The sequence below is a fragment of the Gymnoscopelus microlampas genome (genome assembly GCF_963454915.1).
Source record: "Gymnoscopelus microlampas genome assembly, chromosome: 11".
Classification (NCBI taxonomy): domain Eukaryota; kingdom Metazoa; phylum Chordata; class Actinopteri; order Myctophiformes; family Myctophidae; genus Gymnoscopelus; species Gymnoscopelus microlampas.
Window position 1 is genome coordinate 35606130 of NC_139948.1, and position 27958 is coordinate 35634087.

The 27958-nt window shown below is 38.3% G+C and overlaps 1 protein-coding gene across 2 annotated transcripts; it reads left to right on the forward strand.

Annotated features, from left to right (window-relative positions):
* Positions 1 to 4070: 4070 nt before the first annotated feature.
* Positions 4071 to 23101, forward strand: mgrn1b (mahogunin, ring finger 1b). 2 transcript variants are annotated; one of them, XM_084072808.1, is made up of 17 exons: positions 4071 to 4430; positions 6718 to 6836; positions 6993 to 7081; positions 7405 to 7551; positions 9647 to 9764; positions 10435 to 10501; positions 10799 to 10842; positions 11043 to 11090; positions 11227 to 11295; positions 11798 to 11957; positions 12740 to 12849; positions 13751 to 13965; positions 15552 to 15663; positions 16725 to 16770; positions 17573 to 17677; positions 18693 to 18738; positions 21430 to 23101. In XM_084072808.1, exons 1-16 carry the CDS (start codon positions 4343 to 4345, stop codon positions 18731 to 18733), a joined length of 1578 nt encoding a protein of 525 aa, XP_083928934.1. In that variant the 5' UTR covers positions 4071 to 4342; the 3' UTR covers positions 18734 to 18738; positions 21430 to 23101. The 2 variants fall into 2 exon arrangements, with proteins under 2 accessions (XP_083928934.1, XP_083928933.1); XM_084072807.1 differs by lacking the exon at positions 18693 to 18738.
* Positions 23102 to 27958: the final 4857 nt, after the last annotated feature.

Below are 27958 nucleotides of genomic sequence, written 5' to 3' on the forward strand. Positions count from 1 at the left end.
AGGCATCCAGGAAAAATATTTTGATTGTATGACCTACTATGGTTCAAGAGTTATAGGCCAAAACATGAAGTAGGTTGTTATAACACCACTATAAGGCTGATTAGAAGAATTTGGGATGGAGGTTCTTCTTTGGCCTACTGCTGGGAGTGTGCATGCCCCAGATCGGTCCAATGGTGTCGTAGATTATGGACGTACCGTAGGGAAAATTATAATTATCTCTGCCCTGGCAGAGATAATTATTCTTATTTAAATAACATTGTTTTATTTCATAGGCTACTACATGTCTAAAACAAAATCTTGATATATTTCAGGGGCATTTTCTATAATGTCTGTGCATTAACATGGCTGTGAACTTATTGTGTAGCTAGACACCTAGTTAACAATTCTGAGATCCTCTAATAAAGACACAAGGCTTGACTTTTCTTGTATTTACTGAAGTCTTTGCAGGTATTTTTTGTAAAACTGAAACAGTACAGAAATACACATACACATGTGAATTAGTACACACGTAAGTATACATACATCATGGTAAACAATTAAACTAGGCACACAGGACAGTTGCAAACATGAAGTCTTACAAGAAATGCAATCATTACACCGATTAACTACAACTTAAATGTACTTTACGTTTTAAGATGAATTCTCAGCAGACCATGTGCACAGCTCACTGTACTGTAATTAGCTGTCAGTCCCTGGCAAACTGTTGCACAGTTCAACAGAGTCTACTTGGAATGTTTACATTGTTTTAGAATAAAATGCATGCACAAAAATCTTAAAAAGTTTAGAAATACTAGCACACTAAGACACAGCAAACAAATAAACTCAAATAAAAGACCCCCCCCCCCCCTTAAAATAGAAATTACACATCAAAGTTGCCTTTTGCAAAAGTTGCCCTCTTCCTGGAAGATGGAGTGGGACACCACCAATGGCAAGCCTGCAAAATACACGTTGTTTAAACACACTATGTATTGTGTCAGTTTTCATTGAAGAATGTTCAAGTGAAATAAGTCATGACCGGGCTCTTGTATACTGCCATATAGCCCATATAGCGAACTTGTACGAATGTGTTTGCATTTGGCGGACTGGAAATACATTGGTGAGGTGGATTTAATTAGATAAGTACCATTATTGTGAGGCAGGATGTCTGGCCTGTTTGTTCCTTCCTCTGGGTTTAGTGCTTGCCATTTCTGTTGATGGACAGGAGTTGTTAATACATGCATGTGAAAAAAGGATTGGTAGAATGCACATTGTGTGTTAATATGACAGTGGACAAGCTTTGAAGTGGTATATTGTTGAAACATTCAAGGGATAGTTCACTCTTTTCAGGCAAAATAGTTTCTTATGTCTCCTATTGAAACCTGTGTGTATTGGTTGTAGGGACATTATTGGTGTAAGAGTGTGATAAAAACATAAGCATGAAACTGTACCACTTGGTGTTTAGACTGACTGAGTCCCTTCAGTTCAGCTGCAGCGGTTGAGCTGGCAACAGGTGCAAGCCTTTCTATTGAAAGTGTATTTGAGATTTAAAGCAGAGTTAATGTTACATAATTTCCAGGAAATATATGATATATATATATATGATGCTGGTGCTATATGGAGCACACATGCACTTATACCTTTGCCTAAAGTTTCATTGATCCACTTTGTGTGTTCTTTAGTTTGTAGTGTTCTTGCAGTTGGTGAAGCCTATGCGTCTGTGTTATATCAGGTCTGCAGAAGTTGTGTTGAGGCGACGCTGTTGCTGGTGAATGACCAGTAGCTGTACTATTAGCTTCCAATATTGCATTATTGCCCAGACGTGTAAGCTCATTTGCCAATCGCTGTGGGTCATGTGGCTGTGTGCAAACATACTGGCAAAGTAAAGGAAGACATATAGGCAAGTGTTAGTTGTAGAAGTGGTTGCAGGATTGAGGCCCTACAACATGAACATTGACATGTAGAATAGACTTACTGCAAGATTTGTGTAGCGAAGGTTCACATCAATTGCATCAGTGCAAGTTGGGTCTGTTGATGTGTGAAATGTGTTCATCTGTTGGGAAATATAGATAGTATTAGATCATACCTTTGCTGGCATGCACATAGTTGTAGAAGAGCACACATATTTCAACATGTGAGAACAATGACAACTGACCGTGTTATACAGGACCTGGCTGTTTTGGCTGTGGTGTGACAATTCAGTTGCCCTGGGCTGCAGTGCTGACTTGCCAGTGGTTGCGGGTTCAACTGCTATTCTTACGACTCTTCCTGTGTTACACCTAGTGTCTGTCCCTATTTCCTGTTGCCTGGTAGCTCTCTAAATAAAAGGCATAAAAAGCTTCTCCAAAAATAAAATTCCAAAAGAAAAACAGGAAGGCAATGTTGATGTGTGTTATGTGGTGGTTGATGATTCTTGAAGGTTATATACTACCTCTTTGGCTTGTAATAGTAATTGACCGCGACCGGTGTCGGCGCAACCACACTTTGCAATTTCCCAGCGACGCGTCTAGTTTATTTGTGTAATAGCTACGCCCATACGAGACGACCTCGGTGGGCTGTCCAACACTAATAAGCTCTATGCACAGCAGCCATATTGGACAGAAATGTGGCCCCTTCCTTGCTTCCTTCACAGGTGTTACCAATGACACTAATGAAGGCTCTGTTCCATTTAGTGTAGCACAGTGGTTCTCAAACTTTTTAATTTCAAGGACCCCCATAACTCTGACAGTGTACAAATGGAACCAAATGGACCCGGGAGGGTCCATTTGGTTCCATTTGTACACTCTCAGAGTTACACCCTCTCAAGGAACCATGAGGGTCCCTGGACCACACTTTGAGACCCACTAGTGTTGCTAGTGAGCCAACATGCACAATATCAACACTCTGACTCTGTTTGACCAGAATGGAACAGAGCCTTCATCAGTATCATTGTAGTCTCGCGTTACCAGACTGTTGCCTCCCACAATTTACATTCAGAGATTGTGGAATAGTTGTCTGGTGACGCGAGACTAGTATCATTGGGTAACACCTGTGGAGGAAGTAAGAAGAGGCCCAATTTTTCTCCAAAATGGCTGCTGTGCATAGGGCCTGTTCTGTCAATGTATATATGTGACTGCTTGTCTTTCAATAAATTAGAACATGTTAACTTGGACGCTTGTTTGAGACTCAATGTGTTCCCGATGCATCTCTCTTCTTCTATGCTGCTATAACTGAGACATCACCTTGTGTTTTCCTATGAACTTCTCTCATCCACATCATCTGACCAGACTTTGAATGACTAGAGAATAAAAATCATTACAGCTTGTAGATCAGCCATTTTCACTATTTCTTATATTTTTTATTTATTCATGGATTTCTTTTAATATTTTGTATTGAAAAATGTTGGATTCTTTCTGGGAAAAAATAAAATGTAAAAAAGAAAAACAAAACAAAAAAAAAGGGGGGGGGAGTGGTATTTACATACAAATGGGTCCCTGGCCCAAAAATGGGTCTCGATCCATTGTTTGGGAAACCCTGCACTACTCACTCACGCCACTGACGGGCGGTCCGGTGTTGAAGATCGAACGCATCTCGGGGTCAGCCAATGAGCTTCATGTGTTGTTACGTACTGTTAGCACCCAGTGTTGCCATGTCTACTTATTATAAGCGACTTTGGGCTTGTCGAACTGAACTGTTTACTGTACATATTGTTTATATGTACATAACTGTTTATATGATGTTTTGCATAGTAGTGCAGTTTGTCTGTCATTAATGTTTCGATTAATTGAGTATCTTAAACAAGCTCAGTGCTTAATGAGTCTTCCAGTTTAGTAGACCTAGACCTTGTATTGTGAATTTGTACTTCCATGTACTACTGATGTTCTCATGTCTTACTAAATAAAGTACATCAATCAATTTGTCAAAGGATCCCAAAGGAAACAAGCCATAGGCTTTCTTGGGTTTAAAATCCTCTTAGCAGACTTTGCATTGAACTGTATTTCCTGTGTGTTTTTTTTTTTGCAAACTGCTAAAGTAATCAATCAATCAAAATACCTGGCTGGCGGCTGCTTAGTGCTTGTTTCTCTCACAAAACCTGGCGACAGTGGTTAGCACCACAGCAGCCTCGGCAACAACAACAAGCTCATCTTCGTGCTGTTAGTTAGTTAGCACCACTTTTTCAACCTAACACCAATTACACCAAAGTGAACGCGTGCAATGTTTCATTAGCCTCACCGTTTGTTTACAGTGGACAGAACATTCTCTCAGTGTTTGTGTCAACTGTAGACAGTATCATTCCTCATCGGTGTTAGCGGCCAAAAAGCTTGAGGCTTTGATACCATCGTTAGCTACTAAGCTAAGCGAGCTAACTGTGGGCTAGTAGAGGAAGATGGGGTCCATTCTTAGCCGGAGGATCGCTGGGGTTGAGGACATTGATATCCAGGCTAACTCGGCCTACAGATTTCCACCGAAATCAGGTGAGTGACCAGTCCTGTCGTCCATCTCGGTCGGTGTCACAACACATATAATGGCGACATGAAAGAAGCTTCCAACAAATACCTTTCTATGGATGTCAGTGTCCCACTGATGGGGGAAAATACCGTTCCTTTTGTGGAGGTTGGCCGTCTAAACCAGTGGTTTTCAACCTTTTTCGCGTCAAGGACCCCCAAATTGACAAATATTAGCCCAGGGACCCCCATTTGAAAATATATGCCAGGGTCTCAACCATTTAGATTTCTTGGGGGTCCCAATCTACACTGTATCACCATCATCAGTGTTCATTTAACTCTGAGAGTGTACAAATGGAACCAAATGGACCCGTGAGGGTCCATTTGGTTCACACTCAGAGTTACAGACATGTAAGGGTCAATTTGGTTGCTAACTATTAATTTGGCTGGGGACGCCCTGGAACCCCCTCAAGGACCACTGGTGGTCCCCGGACCACTGGTTGAAACCCCTGATCTAAACATAAACACAGACGAGTAGACAGCGCATGTAAACATGCGTATGCAGATTGTATTAGTCGTAAAATAATAAAGCCATGTCTATGTAAGCCTCAGAATGGATGACAATACATACATCACACAGACAGGACCACAATGGAAACAAGCCCTCAGGGATTTTTGTGTTATCCTTTTTAGCACCATTTGTATACTCGTACCACTGACTACCTACCTTTTTGCAAACTGTTAATAAAGTATTCAATCATTCGATCAAACAGTGCAATTATTGCATTTATAATCTTTACCATTTTGGCCACACCTCTTCCAGAACCTTTTGCCCTACATTGTTTATAAATGTCTTATAATGTAGTGATACTTGGCATACATGTAGATATAATTTCTCAAAATATGATAATACTATAAGAAAATACTCCAACAGCAGACTCATCGTGGCGGCATTGATACATGACCGCCTCTCATTTGTTACCTTTACACCAATGTCTTTGCTGAAAATAGCAGATCTGCAATCTCACAATGCATTGCAACATGAGGCATTGTGAGCTTGTAGATCTGCTGTGTTCGCCTATTATGACCTGCCCATAATAGTGGACACAATAGTGTTCATGTGGTTAAAACTGACTAAAAGTTGATCAAAATAGCCTTTGATGGTCATGCTCCTGTTACAGTGTTTGTTGGTTGGTTGGCATTACACTGAATTGCCTATAAGTTGAAAATTAAGCAGGGAACACCCTGCTGTATCTTACAGTACATCTCTCTGTATCTGTCACTTTAAAAAAAAAATCATAGATAGATAAACAAAAATGTAAACATGTAGAGAACCTGAATTAAGTTATTGGTACAATGAAAGCACATTTTAATTGATGTTAATTAATTTAGAGGTTGATATGTCAATAACCTTTTTCATTTAGCATTTGGTATGCAGAAATGCGGTTGGTATACAAAAGTGCTTTGAAATAATTGAAGTGATATAATGGTTAATAATTAACAGTCATTAAAAAGGCACTTTCAACCTATTAGATATCTTCATATAATTGGTCTTCACTAATGCTCATAATATGGTACCATTTTAGTCTCAGAGGAGGGCTGTGGACAGTTCAGAAATCTGCCTAGCAGTGACATCATCGTTAGGCATTAAGTAGGCATTTAATTTGTTATTAATACGAGAACAATGGCTTCTAATATTTAGCATGCTAACTTTCCAGGAATGGAAAGCCTGCAGTTTATTTGCTTCGATTCCCCATCGATGATGTCACTGATAGGCGGGTTTCTGAGCTGTCCACAGCCCTCCTCTGAGACAGAGTAGACAAAAATGGTACCATTTTATAATGGTAAACTGACAGACGGAGACTCGCTCACTGCATGGAGGTTAAGGGAAAACTCCTTAGACAAGAAAAACATTTTTATTTATTTTTAGATGCCCATAAAGTGCTCGGTGCTCAGTGGATTATAGCACTGACGAAGGTCCTGGGAGGACTGAAACGTTTGCTTTTTAATCCACTGAGCACCAAGCACATTATGGGCATTTAAAAATAAAGAAAAATGTTTTTCTTTAAGTCTTGTCTAAGGAGTTTTTCCTTAACCTCCATGCAGTGAGCGAGTCTCCGTCTGTCAGTTTACCCATATGGACAAAGAAAGGCGCAACAGTTCTCCTGTTCTTTACCATTTTATAATGAGCATTAGTGAGGACCAATTATATGAAGATAAATGGATGAAGTGGTCCTTTTACTCCTTTAACAGTGTGGCAGATTGCATCTTTCAATGTCTCATTTATTTATCATTGCTCAATTCATCCTGTGTCCAGGAAATTACTTTGCTAGCCACTTCTTCATGGGAGGAGAGAAATTTGACACACCACATCCAGAGGGATACCTTTTTGGAGAAAACATGGACCTCAACTTTCTTGGAAATAGGCCTGTGCAGGTGAACATTTTGGTTGCTTTAACAAAGCCAAATTACTCAACATTAGAATGGACTATTTTGTCACATTATTATCATTGACTTTAGTTTAATTTTTTGATGCAACAATGTTTCTTTTCCAAGCAAATAATGAATGTTGATTGCTATGTGGTTCCTTAGTTTCCGTATGTGACTCCTGCCCCCCACGAGCCTGTGAAAACTCTTAGGAGTCTGGTTAACATTAGAAAGGACTCTCTACGCTTAGTCAGGTAAAGTATGATTTCAAATGATGATGTGAATGTCACGGCTATTACAAATTAACCCATTAAGACCCGAGGTCGATTCTACAAATGCCTTTTAAATCAGTAGTTATCGAACTTTTTCATAATTCAAAATTATTCAAGATTTTTTTTTTTTTTTTTCAAAAATAGCAGATGTACAAGCTTGTTGTGAGCTTGTGTATCTGCTATTTTTGAACAGCCAACGCTGAAATCTAAAATGGACAGATTTCCCGGTTTTAATGGGTTAAGAGGCTGTTGTAACTGTAAGAACACAAATAATTCAATAAATAATGAAAATCTTGGGTTTCCAGGTACAAAGATGACTCTGATGCAACAACAGAGGAGGGTGCGAAGCCAAAAGTTTTATATGGTGTGGAGTTCACCTTTGATGCAGATGCACGGGTAGCCATCACCCTGTACTGCCAAGCTTTCGAGGAGTTCTCCAATGGGATGGCTGTGTAAGAATTTCATTCCTAAAACTTTTATTCAGACTACTCAATTACATGCAGCTTATAGTTAATTAGATGTATTTGTGTATTGTTTAAAAAAAAGGAGGAACGTGTTAAATACAGTGTTTGTACAGTAAAAGGGGGTTCCTCTTACTGAACAAACACTATAGCAATGATTACTATCGGAATATAGAGATTTAACATTTAAAGAAAAACTTTTTGTTTTAACCAAAACACCCAAAATTGGCGTCCCAATTTTGACCATGTTTTCTTTTCTTTTTTTCATCTAAAAGCTCACAATGCATCATATTTTTGAAGTAATTTAGATTATTTTTGTGTGGTTAACTGGTTAATCACACACCTTATTTGAATCCAGTGTATAGGTCTTTTATTATTAAAATGAACATGGTCTGTAAATCTGTCTCACATGGTAGATAAGTTTATTAGAGCTCTAGGTCTCATAGACAGAAGGGTTGATTTCAAGGGAATCCGAGCCAAAGATATCATACTGTGTTTTATGAGTACTGAGATCTGCAGTGCAGAGCCTAGATAGGACGTGGTGGGTTCTTAGCAACCAGCAGACTGTCACCATGGATACCCTTGATAAGGCTGAAGAGAAGATGTACGATAAGATAAAACCTTTTATTGATCCCTGTGGGGAAACTCAAGTGTCACAGCAGCGACAGCAGCGAGAGTGAAACACAGAATGTACAGATAAAAGTAGAGTTAAGAGCGAGCCAAACCAAGATAGATGATAAAAAGTCGTTAGATTTAACTAGACATTTGCATTGGGTCTAACTGAGCATAATGTACATTCTATCAATAAGTATAAATGTACAGTCTGTCATCTTAAGATTTCTTTGGCAATTAAAAAATAGCAGATCTACAAGCTCATAGTGCGGCACCGAGTGCCGCGCTACGAGCTTGTAGCTCTGCTATTTTTGAAAGAAATCGTGAAAAGTTGTGCAAGTCTTTGAAACAACATTTTTAACTCAAATCTTTGATTCTGGAGGTCCCTGGAACAAAATATTTGACAGATGTTCGCTTTAAAAATACATATTCAAAGATTTGCACACACTCACAGGTTTTTCAAAAATAGCAGATCTACAAGCTCAGCATTTATACCTCTATATCACCTGAGTAAAACAGGAGTTAGTAATCCCAAAGAACAGACCGTGTAGTTCTCATATTAGGTCAGGCTTGGTTGTCGAGACGGATGGCTACTGGCACATGTAGTTTAACATATCTCTCTGTGCTGTGCTAGTTGTTCCCTAGTCTCAGATCCTGGATCATAGAAAGTGTAAGCCTCGAAAAGAGCCTCATTATAATGTACTTTATAATGAGACCAGTCTGTGTCCATTTTCAAGCTTTTCTACTTATGAGAAAATTCGATGCCAATGAATGGTCCAAGTGCAGATGATACTTCTTGTTTTGACATCATTAGCCATCTCCTAGTGCGGTGGTTCTCAACCTGTGGGTCGGGGACATGATTTTGTGAGGGTCCACAGATGACAGTGAAGTGACAATTTAAGGACTTTTTAATACCTTGGGGAAAAAAGAGAGTAGAAAACGACCATAACTGCATCAAAAGTAATCAACAAACTACTATAAAAACTGGTCAAACATTGGCCAAATTGTCAAATAATCTAAGAAAGGGGCAAAAATTGTGAAAATAGCCTATCTACAAGCTCACTTGTAGATCGTCTGTTTTCACAATATTTATCTGTGGAACTGAGTCTTAACAAAATGTAATGCCTATACTCCTACAATTCCAAGTGCTTGTCAGGGTGGGGGGGTCCCAGTTCAAATATGATTATTTTGGGTGGGGGTCACGGCCTAAAAAGTATGAGAACCACTGTCCTAGTGCAGAATGTCCAGTGGTCACCGGCCCCTCTTGCCTGTTTCCTTGTTGCCACTTTGGTGATGGAATATAAAGATGCATTCATGCAAGTCTAACTTTGTTTGCCGTGACCATGTTCTTGTCATTTGACCATATGTGATCTATATAGGTACAACCCCAAGGTTCCATTTGACCCTATGTGATCTCTATAGGTAGCTTCAGTTTATAAACTGTACACTATAATAACATATGTGATCTGCATAGGTACAACCCCAAGGTTCCAGGACTGGTCTCTGAAACTGTGCACTACAAGCGAGGCGTGAGCCAACAGTTCTCCATGCCGTCCTTCAAAATTGATTTCACTGAGTGGAAAGAGGAGGATGTAAGTATCGTAATTCACTGTCAGTGTGACGGTTACCGCAAGGCTCGCCCCAAAACACACTCGCCCCTATTTATTTCGCGGACCGCTCGCCCCCAGCGGTTCTTGTATTTGTTTTACTGAGGGTAAGGTTAGGGTTAGGTATAGTTTTACTGAGGTTACGTTTAGGAATAAGGTTAGGTTTAGGCATAGTTTTACTGAGGTTACATTTAGGAATAAGGTTAGGTTTAGGCATAGTTTTACTGAGGTTACGTTTAGGAATAAGGTTAGGTTTAGGCATAGTTTTACTGAGGTTACATTTAGGAATAAGGTTAGGTTTAGGCATAGTTTTACTGAGGTTACGTTTAGGAATAAGGTTAGGTTTAGCCATAGTTTTACTGAGGTTACGTTTAGGAATAAGGTCAGGTTTAGGCATAGTTTTACTGAGGTTACGTTTAGGAATACCTGGTGGCGGCCGTTCCGAGGTCGCCGGATTTGACCCAAGGCGAGCGTGTTTTGGGGGGAGCATTCTTGTATTCAGTGTGACATGCATGATCTTTGGTGTTGATGCCCATCATCCTTCCTACACCCACATTTAGCCCAACATGAACATTTAAAAACCTTTCATTCTGGAGATTTCTTTCTGTTATGACAGCAGTAAAACAGCAGTATCTTCTTGTTTACCTTTTTATAGCTGAACTTCGATCTAGACCGAGGTGTTTTCCCCATGGTGATCCAAGCTGTGGTTGACGAAGGAGACGGTATGTTGACAGCTGAAAAACTATGTGATGAGAGATATATATCCTCTGGCTGTTGAAACCTTAAGAATACAAATGAGATTAATTCCAAATTTACGTGGCGGGAGTTGCCAAAAGTATCAATAAGTATAAATGTACATTTCCAGTAAATGTAAAGAAAGTTGGTCGCTGAAATCTTTGATTGACAAAAGTTTTATTTCATTTTAAAATTTATTTTATTATCCATGCTGAAAATGTATGCATGCAAGGTGTCGTAAGGTGCTTTGTATAAATACAACCATTATCCTGTGTCCTTTCCAGATTGCCTAGGACATGCCCATGTTCTGTTGGCAGCCTTTGAAAGAGTAAGTACAGCTCTTAGTCAGAATTACACTTCATCTGTCATTTTACATTTCTTTGGCTATTTTTGAATAGCCAAAGCAATCTGAAATGACAGAGATGTGTTCCCAGATTGAATGGATTTAAGTAGAATGTGCGTTTATGTTGTAACGTATAGTAGTTCAAGTTTTCTATGATGTGAACAAATCTTTGTTTTTACTTCCAGCATGTTGATGGCAGTTTCTCTGTGAAGCCTCTGAAGCAGAAGCAGATTGTATGTTTATTATCATTCTTATTCACATATCTTGTATGAAGGTATTTTCACTATTTGCAGGTGATATTAGTTTTTATCGCCAATGGGCTAAAAGTATTTCCACACACTGACTTATTCATGTTTTGTGTTAAAACAGGTGGATCGAGTGAGCTACCTGCTGCAGGAGATTTACGGGATCGAGAACAAAAACAACCAAGAAACCAAGGTTTTCAATGGAAATATTATGTCTGAATGATAATGCTGAGCATCTTCAAATCGTCTCCGTCGGGTGGAAACCTCATATGTCTCATACTTTTCAGGATTCAAATTCAAAAATAGCAAAGCTTTTCGAGCTTGTAGATATGCTACTTTAGGTACTTTTGCGTGACGCTGTATTGTAATCAAGTAGGGCATTCATTTAAGAAAAAAAAACATATATATATATGTGTGTGTGTGTGTGTGTGTGTGTGTGTGTGTGTGTGTTTATATTTATAAATATGGAGATGAGAGGTTTCTGCCTGACAGCAACGAAATGCCTTATAAATCTTAACAGTTTTCTGAAAAACCTATGTTTATATATAGCTAAAATCCAAAATCACACGGAGGCTTTCCCGGATTGAAAGGTATAACGTCAATGTTTAGGCTTTCCAGGTCTTAATGGGTTAATGTCCCATTTCGGCAGCATGTCGTGCGTCACTAACTTTGATCGATTGAACGTGTCATTTCAGCCATCAGACGACGAGAACAGCGACAACAGCAACGAATGTGTTGTGTGTCTCTCTGACCTGCGAGACACACTCATCCTGCCCTGCAGACACCTGTGTCTCTGCAATTCCTGTGCAGACACTCTGCGTTACCAGGCCAACAATTGTCCCATCTGCAGACTGCGTAAGAGAGTGTTTTCAACAAGTGGTGGAATTTACTCTCAAGTACTGCACTTAACTCATTCACTGCCTCTGACGTAATTAACCAATACTGCCACTGACGTAAAAAACGTAATTTTATTTATTTATTTTTCTTTTTTTTCCCAAATTTGACCCAAAGACCAAGGAGATATGATTTTTCTAAGATCTAGAAAACTTAAAACTTAAAAATTCTGTATCTCGGCTCCTGAGTACTTTTTTTTTTTTCAACGAAAAATCTCTGGCAGTGGGCAAACGCGGAAAGCAATAATTGTGGCAGTGAAGGAGTTAAAGTGCAATTCTGACGTACCATTACCATTACCATTTACATTTTTTTATGACTTCATACTTCAACTCCATTACATCTCAGAGGCAAATATTGTATTTTTTTAATCCACTACAGTTATTTGGCATGTTTAGTTACTTGGCAGATTTAGAATATTATTAGAAAACAATAACATACATTAACCACTCGAAGCCTTATTTGAATACTTCTTCGGTTATTCGAAAATAGCCGATCTCAAACTCACAACGGCGTGTTGTGAGCCTGTAGATCTGCTATTTTTGTACTTTTACTTGGGTAATCTAAGTATATTTTGATGCCAGTACTTGTAAAAAAAAAACCTTTATATTGTGGTATTGGTACTTTTACTTAAATAAGTAAAAAGCAACTTCTTCCACCACTGGTTTTCAATAGAATTCATTATCTTTGATAGAACATGTTCAGTCCTGTTGTGCATAATGTGCCCTTGGTCGTCCTCTCTCCAGCTTTCCGAGCTTTGCTGCAGATCCGAGCGGTACGGAAGAAGCCTGGAGCACTGTCCCCTGTATCCTTCAGCCCCGTCCTGGCACAGACTATGGACCACGATGAGCACTCGGTACGTTGCACCAGTCCAGCTGAATGCATGGATTAAAGTGCTCAGTCTGATTTCAGTCATTTTGATTCCATGCAATCCTCGAGAGCTTTCTATGGAAGCATGATGCGCAGCTAAAATAGCCTATCTATAAGTCTATCTAATATTTTAGGTTATTATTTTAAGATTAGAGCATTCAAAGTGGTCAAACTAAAAATATGTTCTGAAACATCTTCCATGACATCTTAATAGTCTTGAATATTTCATATATAAGCAAATAATCTGTGATTTATGTGAATCGCAATTCTTAAGGCTCCTAAAACAACATTCAGGCCTTGTCCACTAGGTGTCTTTTTGGAGTAGTACGGTTCTGAGAGGCACTCTTGCACAAACACCTGAAAAAAGTGACAGCTTTTCATGATATAAAATAACTCCAAATATAATATTATTTTTATCTCCTTTTCTCTTGCCACCTCTACTCTGATTGGTCAGTTTGTGAAAAGTGCCATCTGAAAAAAAGTGACTCTGAATAGCTGAGCTGATTTGAAGTTGAAGCGCTCGGAGGCAGCCGCTCTCTGAAACAAGATGCTGCCGCTTGGCAGGCACTCGGAGTTGGCTGCAGGAACCACTGAGTACAATTACAAAAAGACAAATAGTAAACACAGACCTTCAAATCTATTTTAGCTTCTGGACCGTACGCCTGATTTATACTTGAAAAATAGCTCTACATCTCTACGAGCTTGTAGATCTGCTATCTTCGATGTGCAACTAAGTATAAATCAGACCTTAAAAGTCCACATAATTGATATGTGAAGTATGCGATGTGGACCTGTATATTCAAAGGGAGCTTTTGAATATGCATCCCTTTGCTGAGTCTTTATCAGGTTCAGAATGCCACCAATAGTCTTTGTGTGTCTTTCTGCAGAGCTCGGATTCAGTTCCTCCTGGCTTTGAACCCATCTCACTTTTGGAGGCGCTAAACGGTCTGCGGTCGGTGTCCCCTGCCGTCCCCTCTGCGCCTCTCTATGATGAAATCAATTTCTCAGGAGGCCTGGGAGGAGAAAGCAGACAGCTGGGCTCGCCGGAGCATTTGAGCGACGGAGGCCTACAGAAAGGCAAAGTCAGCAAGTCGCCTGACAGGTAATTTGACGATAATGTCATCATCTCACAATGCAATGCTCTCAACCGCTTTGTCTACCGTTAAAGAGCTTTCACATTTCACATTATATTGACGGCCCAGTTGGCAGCGAGAGGTTGTGATACTCTGTGCCACTGCTTGTACCAGCCCACTGAAGCGCTTTGTGGTAAATGGACATTTACATGGGTGATCTTATGAGTTTGTGATTTTGATAGATACTTTATGTTTTATATTGCATAGTGTAGCTTCATGTACTGTTAACTTTCAATACTGTAACTAAGAGTTTCAAGGGAGCAGGGATGCCCTAATTGAGTGAAGCTGAGAGAATGTCCTTTGTAATGGGTTAGATTTCAACTTACAATTAACAATTTAGCCATTTACTAGCAGACGCTCTTAATCCAGAGTGATTTACAGTAAGCAAGGACAACACAAGGTAATACATCACATTTATAGAAATAAAATGGTAATCTACTACTAAACTAATACATAAGTAAACCAAGAACCTATCATCAGTCTAAACGTAGAATATCCAAAAAAAATCGGATCGGATGCCAGATCAACAATGACCTGGCATCTGTCTGCATAACATGGTATCTAAGTTACATTTTAGCCTTTGCTAGGGCGAGTGCTACGGCAAGTGCTTGTTTCAGCTGTCTTGAGTGAACATCCCTCTCAGCTTTGTGTGTGTGTGTGTGTGTGTGTGTGTGTGTGTGTGTGTGAGTGTGACTGTCCAATTTGCTTCAACAGCAGTACATTAGCTCTTTAGCTTTAGGCTGGTCAGAGGTTTCTTGTTAAATTCAGTCCTAAGGCTGCTGCTGCCTTTTCAATTTATCATCATCTCCAGCGTCCGACACAGCACCACAGATTCATGCATTCAGCCCTGTCCATGGCAATCTGTCTTGTTGACATTGCGGTGGTTCTTCTCCCGGCAGGTCGGAACCTGCAGCCAGTGGTGGAAAAAGTACTAAGATGTTTAACTTGAGTGAAAGTACCAATACTGCAATGCAGAAATACTCTGTTACAAGTGAAAGTCTGGAATTCAAAATTTCCTTGAGTAAAAGTACATAAGTATTGGTATCAAAATGTACTTAAAGTACCAAATGTAAAAGGACTTGTTATGCAGAAGGTCCCATTTCCCAAGTTTTGTGTAAATGTATAAAATGTATAAAAAATCCTTTGAAAATAGCAGATCTACAAACTCACAACGCGTCGCCAAAAAAAATCTGCTATTTTCAAATTGTCAAAGTTTAAATTGGGCTGCAGTGGTTTTGTAATAATAATCTACAAAGTAACTAGTAACTAAAGTTTGCAAATAATTGTAGTGGTGTAAAAGTACAATATTTGCCTCTGAGATGTAGTGGAGTAGATGTAAATTTGGAAATACTCCAGTAAAGTAAAAGTACCTCAAAATTGTACTTAAGTACAGTGCTTGAGTACATGTACTTAGTTACTTTCCACCTCTGCCTGCAGTGAATGGAATCGCTCCGTTGGAGTGAAACGATGCCCATGTGGGTATCTGAAGTGAATTGGACGATGTGTTCTATAAATTGCCTTTCTACGTTTATTTTTTTTTCTCTCTCTCTCCAAGCACCCTGAGGTCTCCATCCTCTCCCATCCAAGAAGAGGATGAGGAGAAGCTGTCTGAGATGTCTGACGCCCAGCCACACACGCTGCTGTCCAGCAGCCCTGCCCCCACGGAGGTAACCCTGCCCACTCGTCAGTCATCTGACCTTTTCATGTGCCTCATCTGAAGTCAACAGCTTTTAACCCGTTAAGGCCTGGAACTGTGTCATTTTTAGATTTGAGCTAAAAAGCATTATTTTACACTTTGGGCTATTCAAAAATAGCAGATATACAAGCTCATAGCGCGGCACCGAGTGCCGCACCACGAGCTTGTAGATCTGCTATTTTTGAAAAATCGTGAAAATGTGTGCAAATCTTTGAATATATATATATTTTTAAAGCAAACATTTTTAACTCAAATCTTTGCTTCTGGGGGTCCCTGGAACAAAATATTTTTATGGGGGTCGGCGGCCAAATACATATAATTTTGGGGGTCCTTGACATGAAAAAGATTGAGCACCACTGATATAGAAACATACGTTTTTCAGAAAACTGTTGAGATTTAGGAGACGTGTAGAATCGACTTCAGGTCTCAATGGGTTAAATCAGCAGGTCTCACCTGTTCAAGATTTTTCAAAAATAGCAGATGTACAAGCTCGCATGCGTCGCATGTAAGAAAGTAGGTAGCTGATATATTGTACTTTTACCTTTAGCGCTAGGTATACCCTTAGTTGCTTGTTTTAGAAGAGAATGCACTTAAAGACTTCTGGTGGTTAGTAGTTTCCTTGCCTACCTATGTTGAATGCACTTATTGTAAGTCACTTTGGATAAAAGCGTCTGCTAAATGAATGTAATGTGATAATGAGCTTGTATGTCTGCTATTTTTGAATAGCCAACTCTAAAATCTAAAATGACACGGATGCTTTCCCAGTTTTAATGTGTTAAGACCTGTGGCCGATTCTACAAATGCCTTTGTTTAAATTTGTTTGTGTGCGAAGGACCCACAAATTGATATACTGTATATTTTTCAATTAAAGTACTTTTTTTTGTAGATGTACAAGCTTGCGGCGTGGCATGAAGTGGCGCGTTGTGAGCTTGTGTCAAGGACGCTTGACAAGGACGCAAGGACGCTTTCCTGGTTTTAATGGGTTAACAATGTTCTATCATTCTCTCTCTCTCCCTCCCTCTCTCTCTCTAGGCCACTGCAGCCGAGGATGTAGCAGAATCCCTGTCTCCAGATGATGGTGAGTTCTCTCTTCATCATCATTGAAGTCAGCAGAGCATAAGTTTAGTGTACTAATTGATTATAAAAAGAATGTTTATCGATAATCAATCATTTAATAAAAGAATCGACAAATAATCGATCCCTATTTTGGGCATGTCATTCTCTGCAAAAGCCTTTAAAAATTTAATGACAATTCTGAAGTATTTAAAATAGCCGATCTACAAGCTCACATAGTGTCCAAGTATTTTAGCATGACACCGTTGTGTGACAAAGTTTAAAATAACGCTAGTGTTAACCAATTCATTCACCGCTTCTCGATTATTCTATTAATTGAAGAAAATGCTGGCCGTAAGTATTAAGAATGAAAGTTGACCCGACATTTAAATGTTAGTTCCCGTTTCCAATTTAATGACACATTTTCTTTCACTTTGACTTGTATTAAACCCCCTTAATAAAAGCTGAGCACTCATATAATAAGAACAGGAAAACAAATCATCCACAGATCTATCAGTGTAACAACAAAACATTTCCCCACGGGAACATTGGCACACAAAACATCTATACCAACTACCAGAGGGAAGAACAAACTGTTGTTCTGTTTAGTGATGGATAGAGATGAAGATAATACAAAGTAGAAACATCTTGTTATTTCCAACTGCATTATTCACTGAAAAATGTACTAGAAAAATGAAAGAAAAACCACCAGGCATGACTGGGTGACCCTTTTTCTGCCTATTCGAAGATTAATCCAGAACAAGACAATTCAATAGGCATGAGTCCAGTTCAGTCTGGTTCAAACTGTCTCACAACCTGATTTTCAGAGGACCGGCTCCATTCAGGAGGGGAGATCCTACAGGACTGTAGCAGTGAGCACAGCAGCCTGACCAAAACAGAGAGCGACCCAGCGGGGGATCTGTCTTTGCCAGGTGAGAACACCGGTGCTGGTAACCAATCAAGAACAAAGAGGACCTCGTCCTCAGAAGGGCCTTTAACTACTTTCAACCTGCCATCCCTAAATGTTCAAAGAGTTTCTAAAATAGCGATCTATAAGCTCACAAAGTGTTGCATTGCGATGCGTTGTGAGCTTTTAGATGAGCTATTTCTGCCGCAGAACAAAATCCAGAAATCCGGAATGTTAATTGGATTATGAGTGTACAAATGGAATACTGGAGATTTAACGACATATAAAGTCAAGGCTATAATGTTACACAGGAAGTGTTTTTTTAAGCTGTACCTTTTGGTATAAACTAGTATATCTACAGGTAATTATCCACAAGATCAGCCAGCATTTACTGGAGAAACTATAGCATGAAAGCACCAACTACAGAACAGCGTTGTGACGAAAAGCATCCAGTTTGGGATCTCATCTCGCCTCTTGAATTCCCAATATACCTCTAATGCAATGGTGTAAAGTAACTAAGCATTTACTCAAGTACTGTACTTGAGCACAATTTTGAGGTATTTTTTACTTTACTGGAGTATTTCCAATTTTCAATACTTTTACTTCTACTCCACTACATCTCAGAGGCAAATATTGTACTTTTACTACACTACAATTATTTGAAAACTTTAGTTACCAGTTACTTCGCAGATATAAATTATTATATTATAAACCATACATTAACCACTTTAGCCCTATTTTATACATAGGCTATTTGAAAAAGCGACACGTTGTGAACACAGGCCTTTTACTTGTAACGGGAGTATTTCTACATTGTGGCATTGATACTTTTACTTAAGTAAAAATATCTGAGTACTTCTTCCACCACTGCTCTTCTTGGTGTTCTATACCATTCATGGCTCCTTGCTGGTTTTCTCTGAGGCTGACATTTCTCTGTGCTTTGCATCTAACTAAGTGTGCTCTTGTCTTGTCTCTCCTTCTCTTTTCCCTAACACTGCTCCTCTGTCCCCTGTCCTCCATACGGCCTGTCTTCTGGGCAGCTCTAGGTCCTGATTCCTGCTCTATTGGTATGGAGGAATAACTGTGGTATGTACCGTAGGCTTTAGGGTGCAACAGTTAATTGAACTAATGGATTTCATCGATTTATTAAAAATCTGTAATTGATAATTCATCAACATTGCCGATTAGTAATCGATTCCTATTTTGGGCATGTCATTATAGTCGAAAAGCATAAAAATAGTTAAAATAGCTCATCTACAAGCTCACATCGTGTCGTGATGCAACGCGTTGTATAAAGCAAGTATAAGATAAGTGGTTAATCGGTTCATAGATATCGTTGCTGTCAGGCAGAAACCTATCTCTATATTCTAATATTCTCATATTATTTTTTTTGTAAATTAATGCCCTTCTTCATCATGACCCCCATGCAGAAGCAAAGATTTGAGTTAAAAATGTATATAAATATTAAAAGATTTGCACACATTTCCAAGATTTGTTTAAAAAAATAGCAGATCTACAAGCTCATAGTGTGAGCTTGTATATGCTGTTTTTGAATAGCCAAAGAAATCTAAAGTGACAGAGATGCGTTCCCGGGTTGAATGGGTTAATCGGGAAAAAAGCAATGGATAGAATAATCCTTACCGATGGATAGTTGCAGCTCTAGTAGGCTTTCCTGTCTGTCCTGCTTCTCCCAATGTGCTCCACTGCTTTCACTGGATTCTGTGCCCATCCTACCACGGATCCTACAATCCCTCCTCCTTTGTGCAAGATTAAGTCACCCTGGCATCCCTGTTTTGGGCATGTCATTACAGGTGAAACATTCCAGAACTTGTCAAAAGAATAGCTGATCTACAAGCATGTTGGCAATTTATTTTCTCTTTTTTATTTGCTTATGTGGTCAAGGCATCTGGTGATTATTTATTATGCATACAGTGGTGCTTAAAAGTTTGTGAAACCTTGTAGAAGTTTGTATGTTTCTGCATAAATATAACCTAAAACATCATCAGATTTTCATACAAGTCCTAAAAAAATATTATACATGTGTACCAATATTACAGGTGTTCGAGAGGCAAAGGTATGTGAACCTCTAGGATTTGGTGAAATTAGTGTCGGGTGTTTTCAATCACCCAAATAAACAACCCAGTTGGTTTGACAATAGGCTTCAGCCAAAACAAAATGACACAAACAAAACAATAAGGAGCAAAACCTACAATGGGAGAGCAGGAATTATCAGGGCTCACCATGCTGCATGCTAAAATAAATGATACACATTGATTTTGTGACGGTACTCACCACCTCTGTTATGAGACATTAATACATGGGTTTACTCAAAAAGGTGCACTGGACAACAGTGGCATTTCACCACACGTATTATCAAAGCAAAGGTAGAACAGAACACAGTCAACTAAAGTATGCAGTATAAAACGGGTGCCTTTATAATCCGATCCTATTAGGGAATTGGTTGATTAGCAGACAGGCCTGCGTTCACTAACACTACACTTGATAGTGTGTTCACTTGAACTAGCGGAGCATTTGATTTCCCCACCACACCATTATTGATGGAACAAAGAAGAAGAATGTTAATGTTTTGAAATTTCCAAGTCAAAGTCCTGACCCTAATCTAATAGAAATGTTGTGGAAAGGAACTGAAGTGAGCAGTTCATGTGGGGAAACCCATAGATATAGAAACCTAGATACCTCATTGGCCTCTGCAGTTCATTGGAGCGACCTGTATCGCGGCCGCTATATTGGAGAAGGCAAGCTTCCTGGCTACTGGCCAATCACAGCACGTCTTTTCCGGGACTTCTAAAAATATCCCTATTTCGGTCATGTAGCTGAAAATTGTCAAAAGTTGTAAAATAGAAAAGAATAAGTGGAAATAGCTGATCTGCAAGCTCACAACAACACGTGAGCTTTTAGATAAGCTATTGTCAGTGTTTGTCGTCTGGTGAAGTATACAGGGCTTAAGGGGTTAGAACTTACCATTTTGGCACTTACCCTTTGACCACTGTAGGTTTATATCATCTCTGTCGGGTGGAAACCTCATATGTTCAAAACTGTTACTTTTTTTCATATTCAAAAACCGCAAAAGTAGCAGATCGACCTGCTCAAAAGCTTTCAAGCTTGTAGATCTGCTATCTTTGATACTTTTGCGTGACGCTGTAGGATGATCAAGTAGGGCATACATTTTTTACAAAAAGTTTAAACATGGAGATAAGGGGTTTCTGCCCGACAGCAGTGGTGGAAAGTAACTAAGTACATTTACTTAAGTACTGTACTTAAGTACAATTTTGAGGTATTTGTACTTTACTTGAGTATTTCCAATTTCCAATACTTTTACTTCTACTCCACTACATCTCAGAGGCAAATATTGTACTTTTACTCCACTAGAATTATTTGAAAACCTTAGTTACTAGTTACGTTTCCAGATGTAAATTATTACATTATAAAACACACATTAACCACTTTAGCCCTATTTTATAACTAGGCTATTTGAAAATTGCCGATCTATAAGCTCACAACGCGTCGCATCGCGGCGCGTTGTGAGCCTGTAGATCTGCTATTTTCAAATATTTAGTACTTTTACTTTTGGTACTTTAAGTACATTTTGATGCCAATACTTTTGTACTTTTACTCGAGTACATTTTTAATTCTGGACTTGTACTTGTAACAGAGTATCTTTATATTGCAGTATTGGTACTTTTACTTAAGTAAAGAATGTGAGTTCTTTTTCCACCACTGCCCGACAGCAACGATAGATTGCCTTCTCCTCCGCAGGGTCATCCGAGTCGACAGAAAGCCTGAAAAGTCAAAGCACCAACTGCTCCAGTCAGCCTCTGCTGTGTCCCACCAGTAGCCTGCATATGGAGGACGAGCACCTCAGCCCTTGACTCCTCTCCGCCCGTTCTCTACAGATCAATCGCTACAGACTTACGTCTCGCCCCGCCCATTTGGTTTCCTCTATGGCATTCAACCCAGTCAAATGCTTTTTGTGTATCAGCGCCCATAGAGCAACTTGACTTTGTAGTCCTAAAACCAGAAGTGAGTTGGCAATGGTTTCCTCCTAGGGTCTCGATTTGTGCTGAAAATAAGGTGGTTAACGTGAGAGTTTGACGTTTTATTCTACTAAATAAATGTAATTTAAAATCTTAACCTTTTTTATTATGATAATTCTGTGTGGCTCAGAAGTTGTACAACGTATGATTTGTGGAGGTGATCTTGTGAATATAATAAGCCGTTGCTGTAGCCGTGCTACAGAGCTTATTTTTTTCATTTAAATAAACCCAATGCAATGAAATCTGCCATTGGAACCCATAATGTATTATATATATATTTTTCCATCAACATCTCTGACACATGTGATGAAATGTGATGACTCCAGGAACATGTGGCTGGACATACTCAGATTTAAGACTAATGTGTGGAGCAAAAAAAAAAAAGGTGTAATTCCTGCTTGACTGTGTTCAGTTGTATGTCTTGGCTGGAGTTGTGATCTATTAATGTGGTGAGAATCCAGAAACATGCAACTACCTAAATACGGTGGTGCTTAAGCACACTTATTTTAGATCAACTCTAATAACTATTGCTCGACACAAAATTTGATTGAATTCAAGTATCGTGTGTTTAAATATTGTGTTCACTCATGAGTTGGAAATTCTTGACTTGGGAAATGAGCAGGACTTTTAAAATAGGCTGATTATTTTTTAGTCCATTTGGAAGTTATTTCATACTCATGAAAGCTATTATAATAATCCATTCCCTATACTATCGCAATGTATGATATGTTAGTTTAATATGGCTACAGTCTTAAACCTCTACATGTCAGCTTTTTTTTGTTTTTAATGTTATATCTATGTATCCTAACTGTACAAGATTTCTCTGTAGTTGCTAAATTGTATACTTGGCATATTATATAGAGGAAGAAATTACTGGTATTAAAGTAATGTAAGTATAGGTTCAGCTATATGCACAGACATCTGAGATTCTGGTCGTGATTAACGCTACAATTTACCATTCCAACAGCTGAACTAAAGATAGCCTGAGCCTGCAACAAGCATAATGCTACAGCTACATACTGACTGTGTATTGTTATCGTCGTCGCTTGGAAACCTTGTACATACAAAACTGTTACTTAATAGGAAATGGAAAGAAGAACCTGTGTTCCAATGGAGCCATTGTAGTAATTCATTTAGTTCACAAGTTCTTAATACTTTTCATTGGTTAGATATTTATGAAAACCACTGACAGATTTTCAACCTGAAGTCTCTATTTTGGGCATGTCATTATTATAGGTGGGGGGGGGGGGGGGGGAGTAGCAGATCTACAAGCTTAAGACGTGTCTTGATAACGACACGTTATGAGCTTGTATATCTGCTATTTTCACTGCTTTGCAAGACACTGTTGAACAACGTTGGGTTAAATAGATCTTAACCCATTAAGAGCAGGGACACATCTGCGTCTCATTTTAAGATTTCTTTGGGCTATTCAAAAATAGCAGATCTACAAGCTCATAGCGCGGCACAGAGTGCCGCGCTACGAGCTTGTAGATCTGCTAAAAACTGTTGAGATTTCGATTTTTTTAAAGAATTGCCTCAGGTCTTAATGGGTTAAGTAGTTAAATGATGTCCAACTAAAAAAATGAAATGTCAAGATGCAAGGTTTCTGTCCGACGGTGACAATATAGCACAAGAAGTGTGCTTGGCATAAACGTGGCAGATCTCTGTATGCTCTCTGTTTTTTTTTGTGGCAATGCCAGCATCTGCTTTTGTGATGTGTTTGCAGAGTAGGATAAAACCTTTGGCACTCAGTGCCTCCTTTCCTGGCCCTATAGATGAAGCATCATGCATATACAGTAGATCTATGTGCCTTGAACTGCTATTGACTGCTTGTTGCATTGGCCATTTGTGTTCTTATTGAAGCTAGAATATACAGCATTTTTCAGCCTGTAGACACTGGTTTTGACGCAGATGTACAGCCTTTTTTTCCCCCTTCTTTTTTTGTATTGCTACAATCGCTACTGTAAAATATCTTGTTATTGAGCAATATTAAATTTCAATGTTACAATTTTAAGCCCATGTATTCTTAATGAATCTAATCTCAGAAGTATTTAGGTTGAAGTGTATTTTGTTCCATGTTTAGATGGGAAGAACACATCCAATGCAATACACGCAACATTGCATTCTAATCCATTGGGCTAGCTCTTGCATGTGGATTTCTACTGCTTTTCACTGTTGTTACTTTGTGTTTCCCCCTCTTATATGTGCCATTTCAACTTGACACCGTGCCTTCCTTGTTCCTGTTCTGACCACTATTGACCTGGTATCCAGGATAACACCACAGTAGGTGGTGATTTTGTGGCTCTCTTTAAAACAATACCCATCTGTCCCTGTGTGCAGCATGTGTATAACAATAATACAAAATAAAGGATCAATACTTTGACTATCACTTGCTTTTGTGTGATCCTTTTTGTTATATGTTAATAGCCAGTACCACTTACCGAAACATGTGGTTCCAGAGAATACATTAAATGTTTTTGGCCATCCAGCTACCCTTGAATATGTTTAAAGACTTCACCCACTGTTTAAACATCCATCACTCATGCCTTTTGAGAGATTTCCAATCTCTCAAAAGGCCAATTTAATCTCTCAACATTAAATTGGCCACCTACTTCGCCCTAGGTGTAAATCTGATCTGCTATTGTCTTATTTTGAAAACTGGCAAAAGTAAACCCTGGCATAAGTTCTTCCCTATTCATCACAAGTAACTAAGATGGTGCAATAAAATGAGCCTCTTACAGAGTTAAGCTGAGTAGCCAAAATGGATTCATTAAAAGCCATTCAATCAGTGGTGGACGGTAACAAAGTACATTTACAAGCTCGCAATGTGACACGTGAGCAAGTCTGCTATTTTCACTATTATTGATATTATTTTTAAACATTCCTGGAAAATCTTTGACTTTTTGAGGGAAAATGTCTACATTTTAATACAGCAATGCATTGATATTAAAGAAAATATACTTTGTAATTTGTACTTTTGAATACATAAGTATTTTTAAAAGCAAGTACTCCAGTACTTTTAACTCGAGTACAAATGTGACTGAGCAGCTTTCACTTGTAGTTGAGTAATATTTGACCAGGAGTATCAAGTACTGGGGTTGACTACTTAGTCCACCACTGCATTTAATCAACAGACAGAAGCACACTGGCCTGCTTATCAGGCATATCTCTATCTGCTGGTTTAGAGCAGTGGTTCTCAAGCTGTGGGTTGGGACCTCCGGGGGTCCCTACATGACAGTGAAGTAACAATTTAATGACTTAAGACCTTTTTAATACCTAAAAAAACATTAAAGAAAGGAAAAGAAAAAGACCATTACTACATCAAAAGTAATCAACAAACTACTATAAAAACTGGTTAAACATTGGAGAAATTGTCAAAATATATACTGTATATATATATATATATATATATATACAGTACGTTGCAGTATTGATACTTTTACTTAAGTAAAACATTTGTGTACTTTTTCCACCACTGACTGCACCCACTTTGAGAAAACCTGCCATAGAAGCCAGGTTTAATATAGGTTCTATGCACAGCAGCCATATTATCACTTCCTTCACAGGTGTTACCAATGATACTAATGAAGGCTCTGTTCCATTTAGTGTAGCACAGTGGTGTCCACAATCCCCATTACTGAGAGTGTAGTACAAATGGAACCAAATGGACCCTTACGGGTCCATTTGGTTCCATTTCTACACTCTCAGAGTTACACACCTGTAAGGGGCCATTTGGAAGCCCATGAGGGTCCCTGGACCCCAACTTGTAGACCCACTGGTGTAACAGAGTCAGAGTGTTTCCAGTGGGCCAACATGCACAATATCAGCACCCTGACTCTGTTTGACCAGAATGGAACAGAGCCTTCATTAGTATCATTGGTAACACCTGTGAATGTCTTCATAATATGGCATCTGTGAATAGAGCCAATTGCTCCACACTCCCTGGAAGCAGGGGGGGAGGGGAGGGGCGGGGCTATTTGAACCACAAATTATCGGGCCCGCCCCCTCTCTCACAAATACACCGACCGACAAACACTCACAGACACTCAGCTCTGCAATGTTTCGAAGTAAAAAGAGTGAACTAAACAACTCATAATGTTTACCAGGGTGGTAAAAAAAAGCTGCTAAAACCAGACCGTGGAAACACAATGAATTATCTCCAACCGACAAAAACTGAGGTGAGTTTCTAACTGCGGTCACGCTGGCCGCTCTTCAGATAGAGTCGGTCGCACCAGCCGTGCTTCAAAAATGATTGCGCAGCTACGTGGCTTTTTACGATTAGGCGAACTGATGGTGCGTTCAATGAAATCGTAAATCCCAGTTACTTCAATATATACATGTAAAAATGTAATAAAACAAACTAAAAACATTGTTTGTGTCTAATGTTCTCGTCTGTGATTATTACCGAAATGTTTTACTGCACAAATGATTAATAATAAAATATTGTAATATTACAGAATCCCATACAGTTTAATGTATGTTTTGGGAAATCATAAAAAAATCTAAAAACATAGTTATCACCCAGCAACTAAATGTTATTGTGCCCATGTGTATCCTTTACAATATGTGATTATTACCAATATATTTTACTGTACCGATTATTAATAATAAAATATTGAAATATTACAGAATCCCATCCATTTCAATGTAATTTATCAGAAAATCATAAAAAATTCAAAAAACATAGTTATCACCCAACAACTATATATTAATGTGTCCCATGGTCTCTTGTACACCCGTGATGATTATCAATATGTTTTACAGCAGCAATTATTAATAATAAATGATTGAAATATTACAGAATCCCATCCATTTCAATGTAATCTTTAGAAAAATCATAAAAAATCCAAAAAACATAGTTATCACCCAACAACTATATATTAATGTGCCCCATGGTCTCTTGTACACCTGTGATCATTACCAATATGTTTTACAGTAGCAATTATTAATAATAAAATATTGAAATATTACAGAATCCCCATCGATTTCAATGTAATCTTTCAAAAAATCATAAAAAATTCAAAAAACATAGTTATCACCCAACAACTATATATTAATGTGCCCCATGGTCTCTTGTAAAGCTGTGATGATTATCAATATGTTTTACAGCAGCAAGTATTAATAATACATTATTGAAATATTACAGAATCCCATCCGTTTCAATGTAACCTTTAGAAAAATCATAACAAATCCAAAAAACATAGTTATCACCCAACAACTATATATTAATGTTCCCCATGGTCTCTTGTACACCTGTGATGATTATCAATATGTTTTACAGCAGCATTTATTAAGAATAAATTATTGAAATATTACAGAATCCTATCCATTTCAATGTAATCTTTAGAAAAATCATTAAAAATCCAAAAAACATAGTTATCGCCCAACAACTATATATTAATGTGCCCCATGGTCTCTTGTACACCTGTGATGATTATCAATATGTTTTACAGCAGCAATTATTAATAATAAATTATTGAAATATTACAGAATCCCATCCATTTCAATGTAATCTTTAGAAAAATCGGGGGAAAAATCCAAAAAACATAGTTATCACCCAACAACTATATATTAATGTTCCCCATGGTCTCTTGTACACCTGTGATGATTATCAATATGTTTTACAGCAGCAATTATTAATAATAAATTATTGAAATATTACAGAATCCCATCCATTTCAATGTAATTTTTAGAAAAATCATAACAAATCCAAAAAACATAGTTATCACCCAACAACTATATATTAATGTGCCCCTAGGTCTCTTGTACACCTGTGATGATTATCAATATGTTTTACAGCAGCAATTATTAATAATAAATTATTGAAATATTACAGAATCCCATCCATTTCAATGTAATCTTTAGAAAAATCATAAAAAATCCAAAAAACATAGTTATCGCCCAACAACTATATATTAATGTGCCCCTAGGTCTCTTGTACACCTGTGATGATTATCAATATGTTTTACAGCAGCAATTATTAATAATACATTATTGAAATATTACAGAATCCCATCCATTTCAATGTAATCTTTAGAAAAATCGGGGAAAAAATCCAAAAAACATAGTTATCACCCAACAACTATATATTAATGTTCCCCATGGTCTCTTGTACACCTGTGATGATTATCAATATGTTTTACAGCAGCAATTATTAATAATAAGTTATTGAAATATTACAGAATCCCATCCGTTTCAATGTAATCTTTAGAAAAATCATAACAAATCCCAAAAACATAGTTATCGCCCAA

Coding starts and splice junctions, on each gene's coding strand:
- mgrn1b (XM_084072807.1), top strand. CDS start 4,343: ATGGGGTCCATTCTTAGCCGGAGGATCGCTGGGGTTGAGGACATTGAT. Junction 7,082..7,404: donor GACTCTCTACGCTTAGTCAG/GTAAAGTATGAT, acceptor TTGGGTTTCCAG/GTACAAAGATGACTCTGATG. Junction 11,296..11,797: donor AAAACAACCAAGAAACCAAG/GTTTTCAATGGA, acceptor GTGTCATTTCAG/CCATCAGACGACGAGAACAG.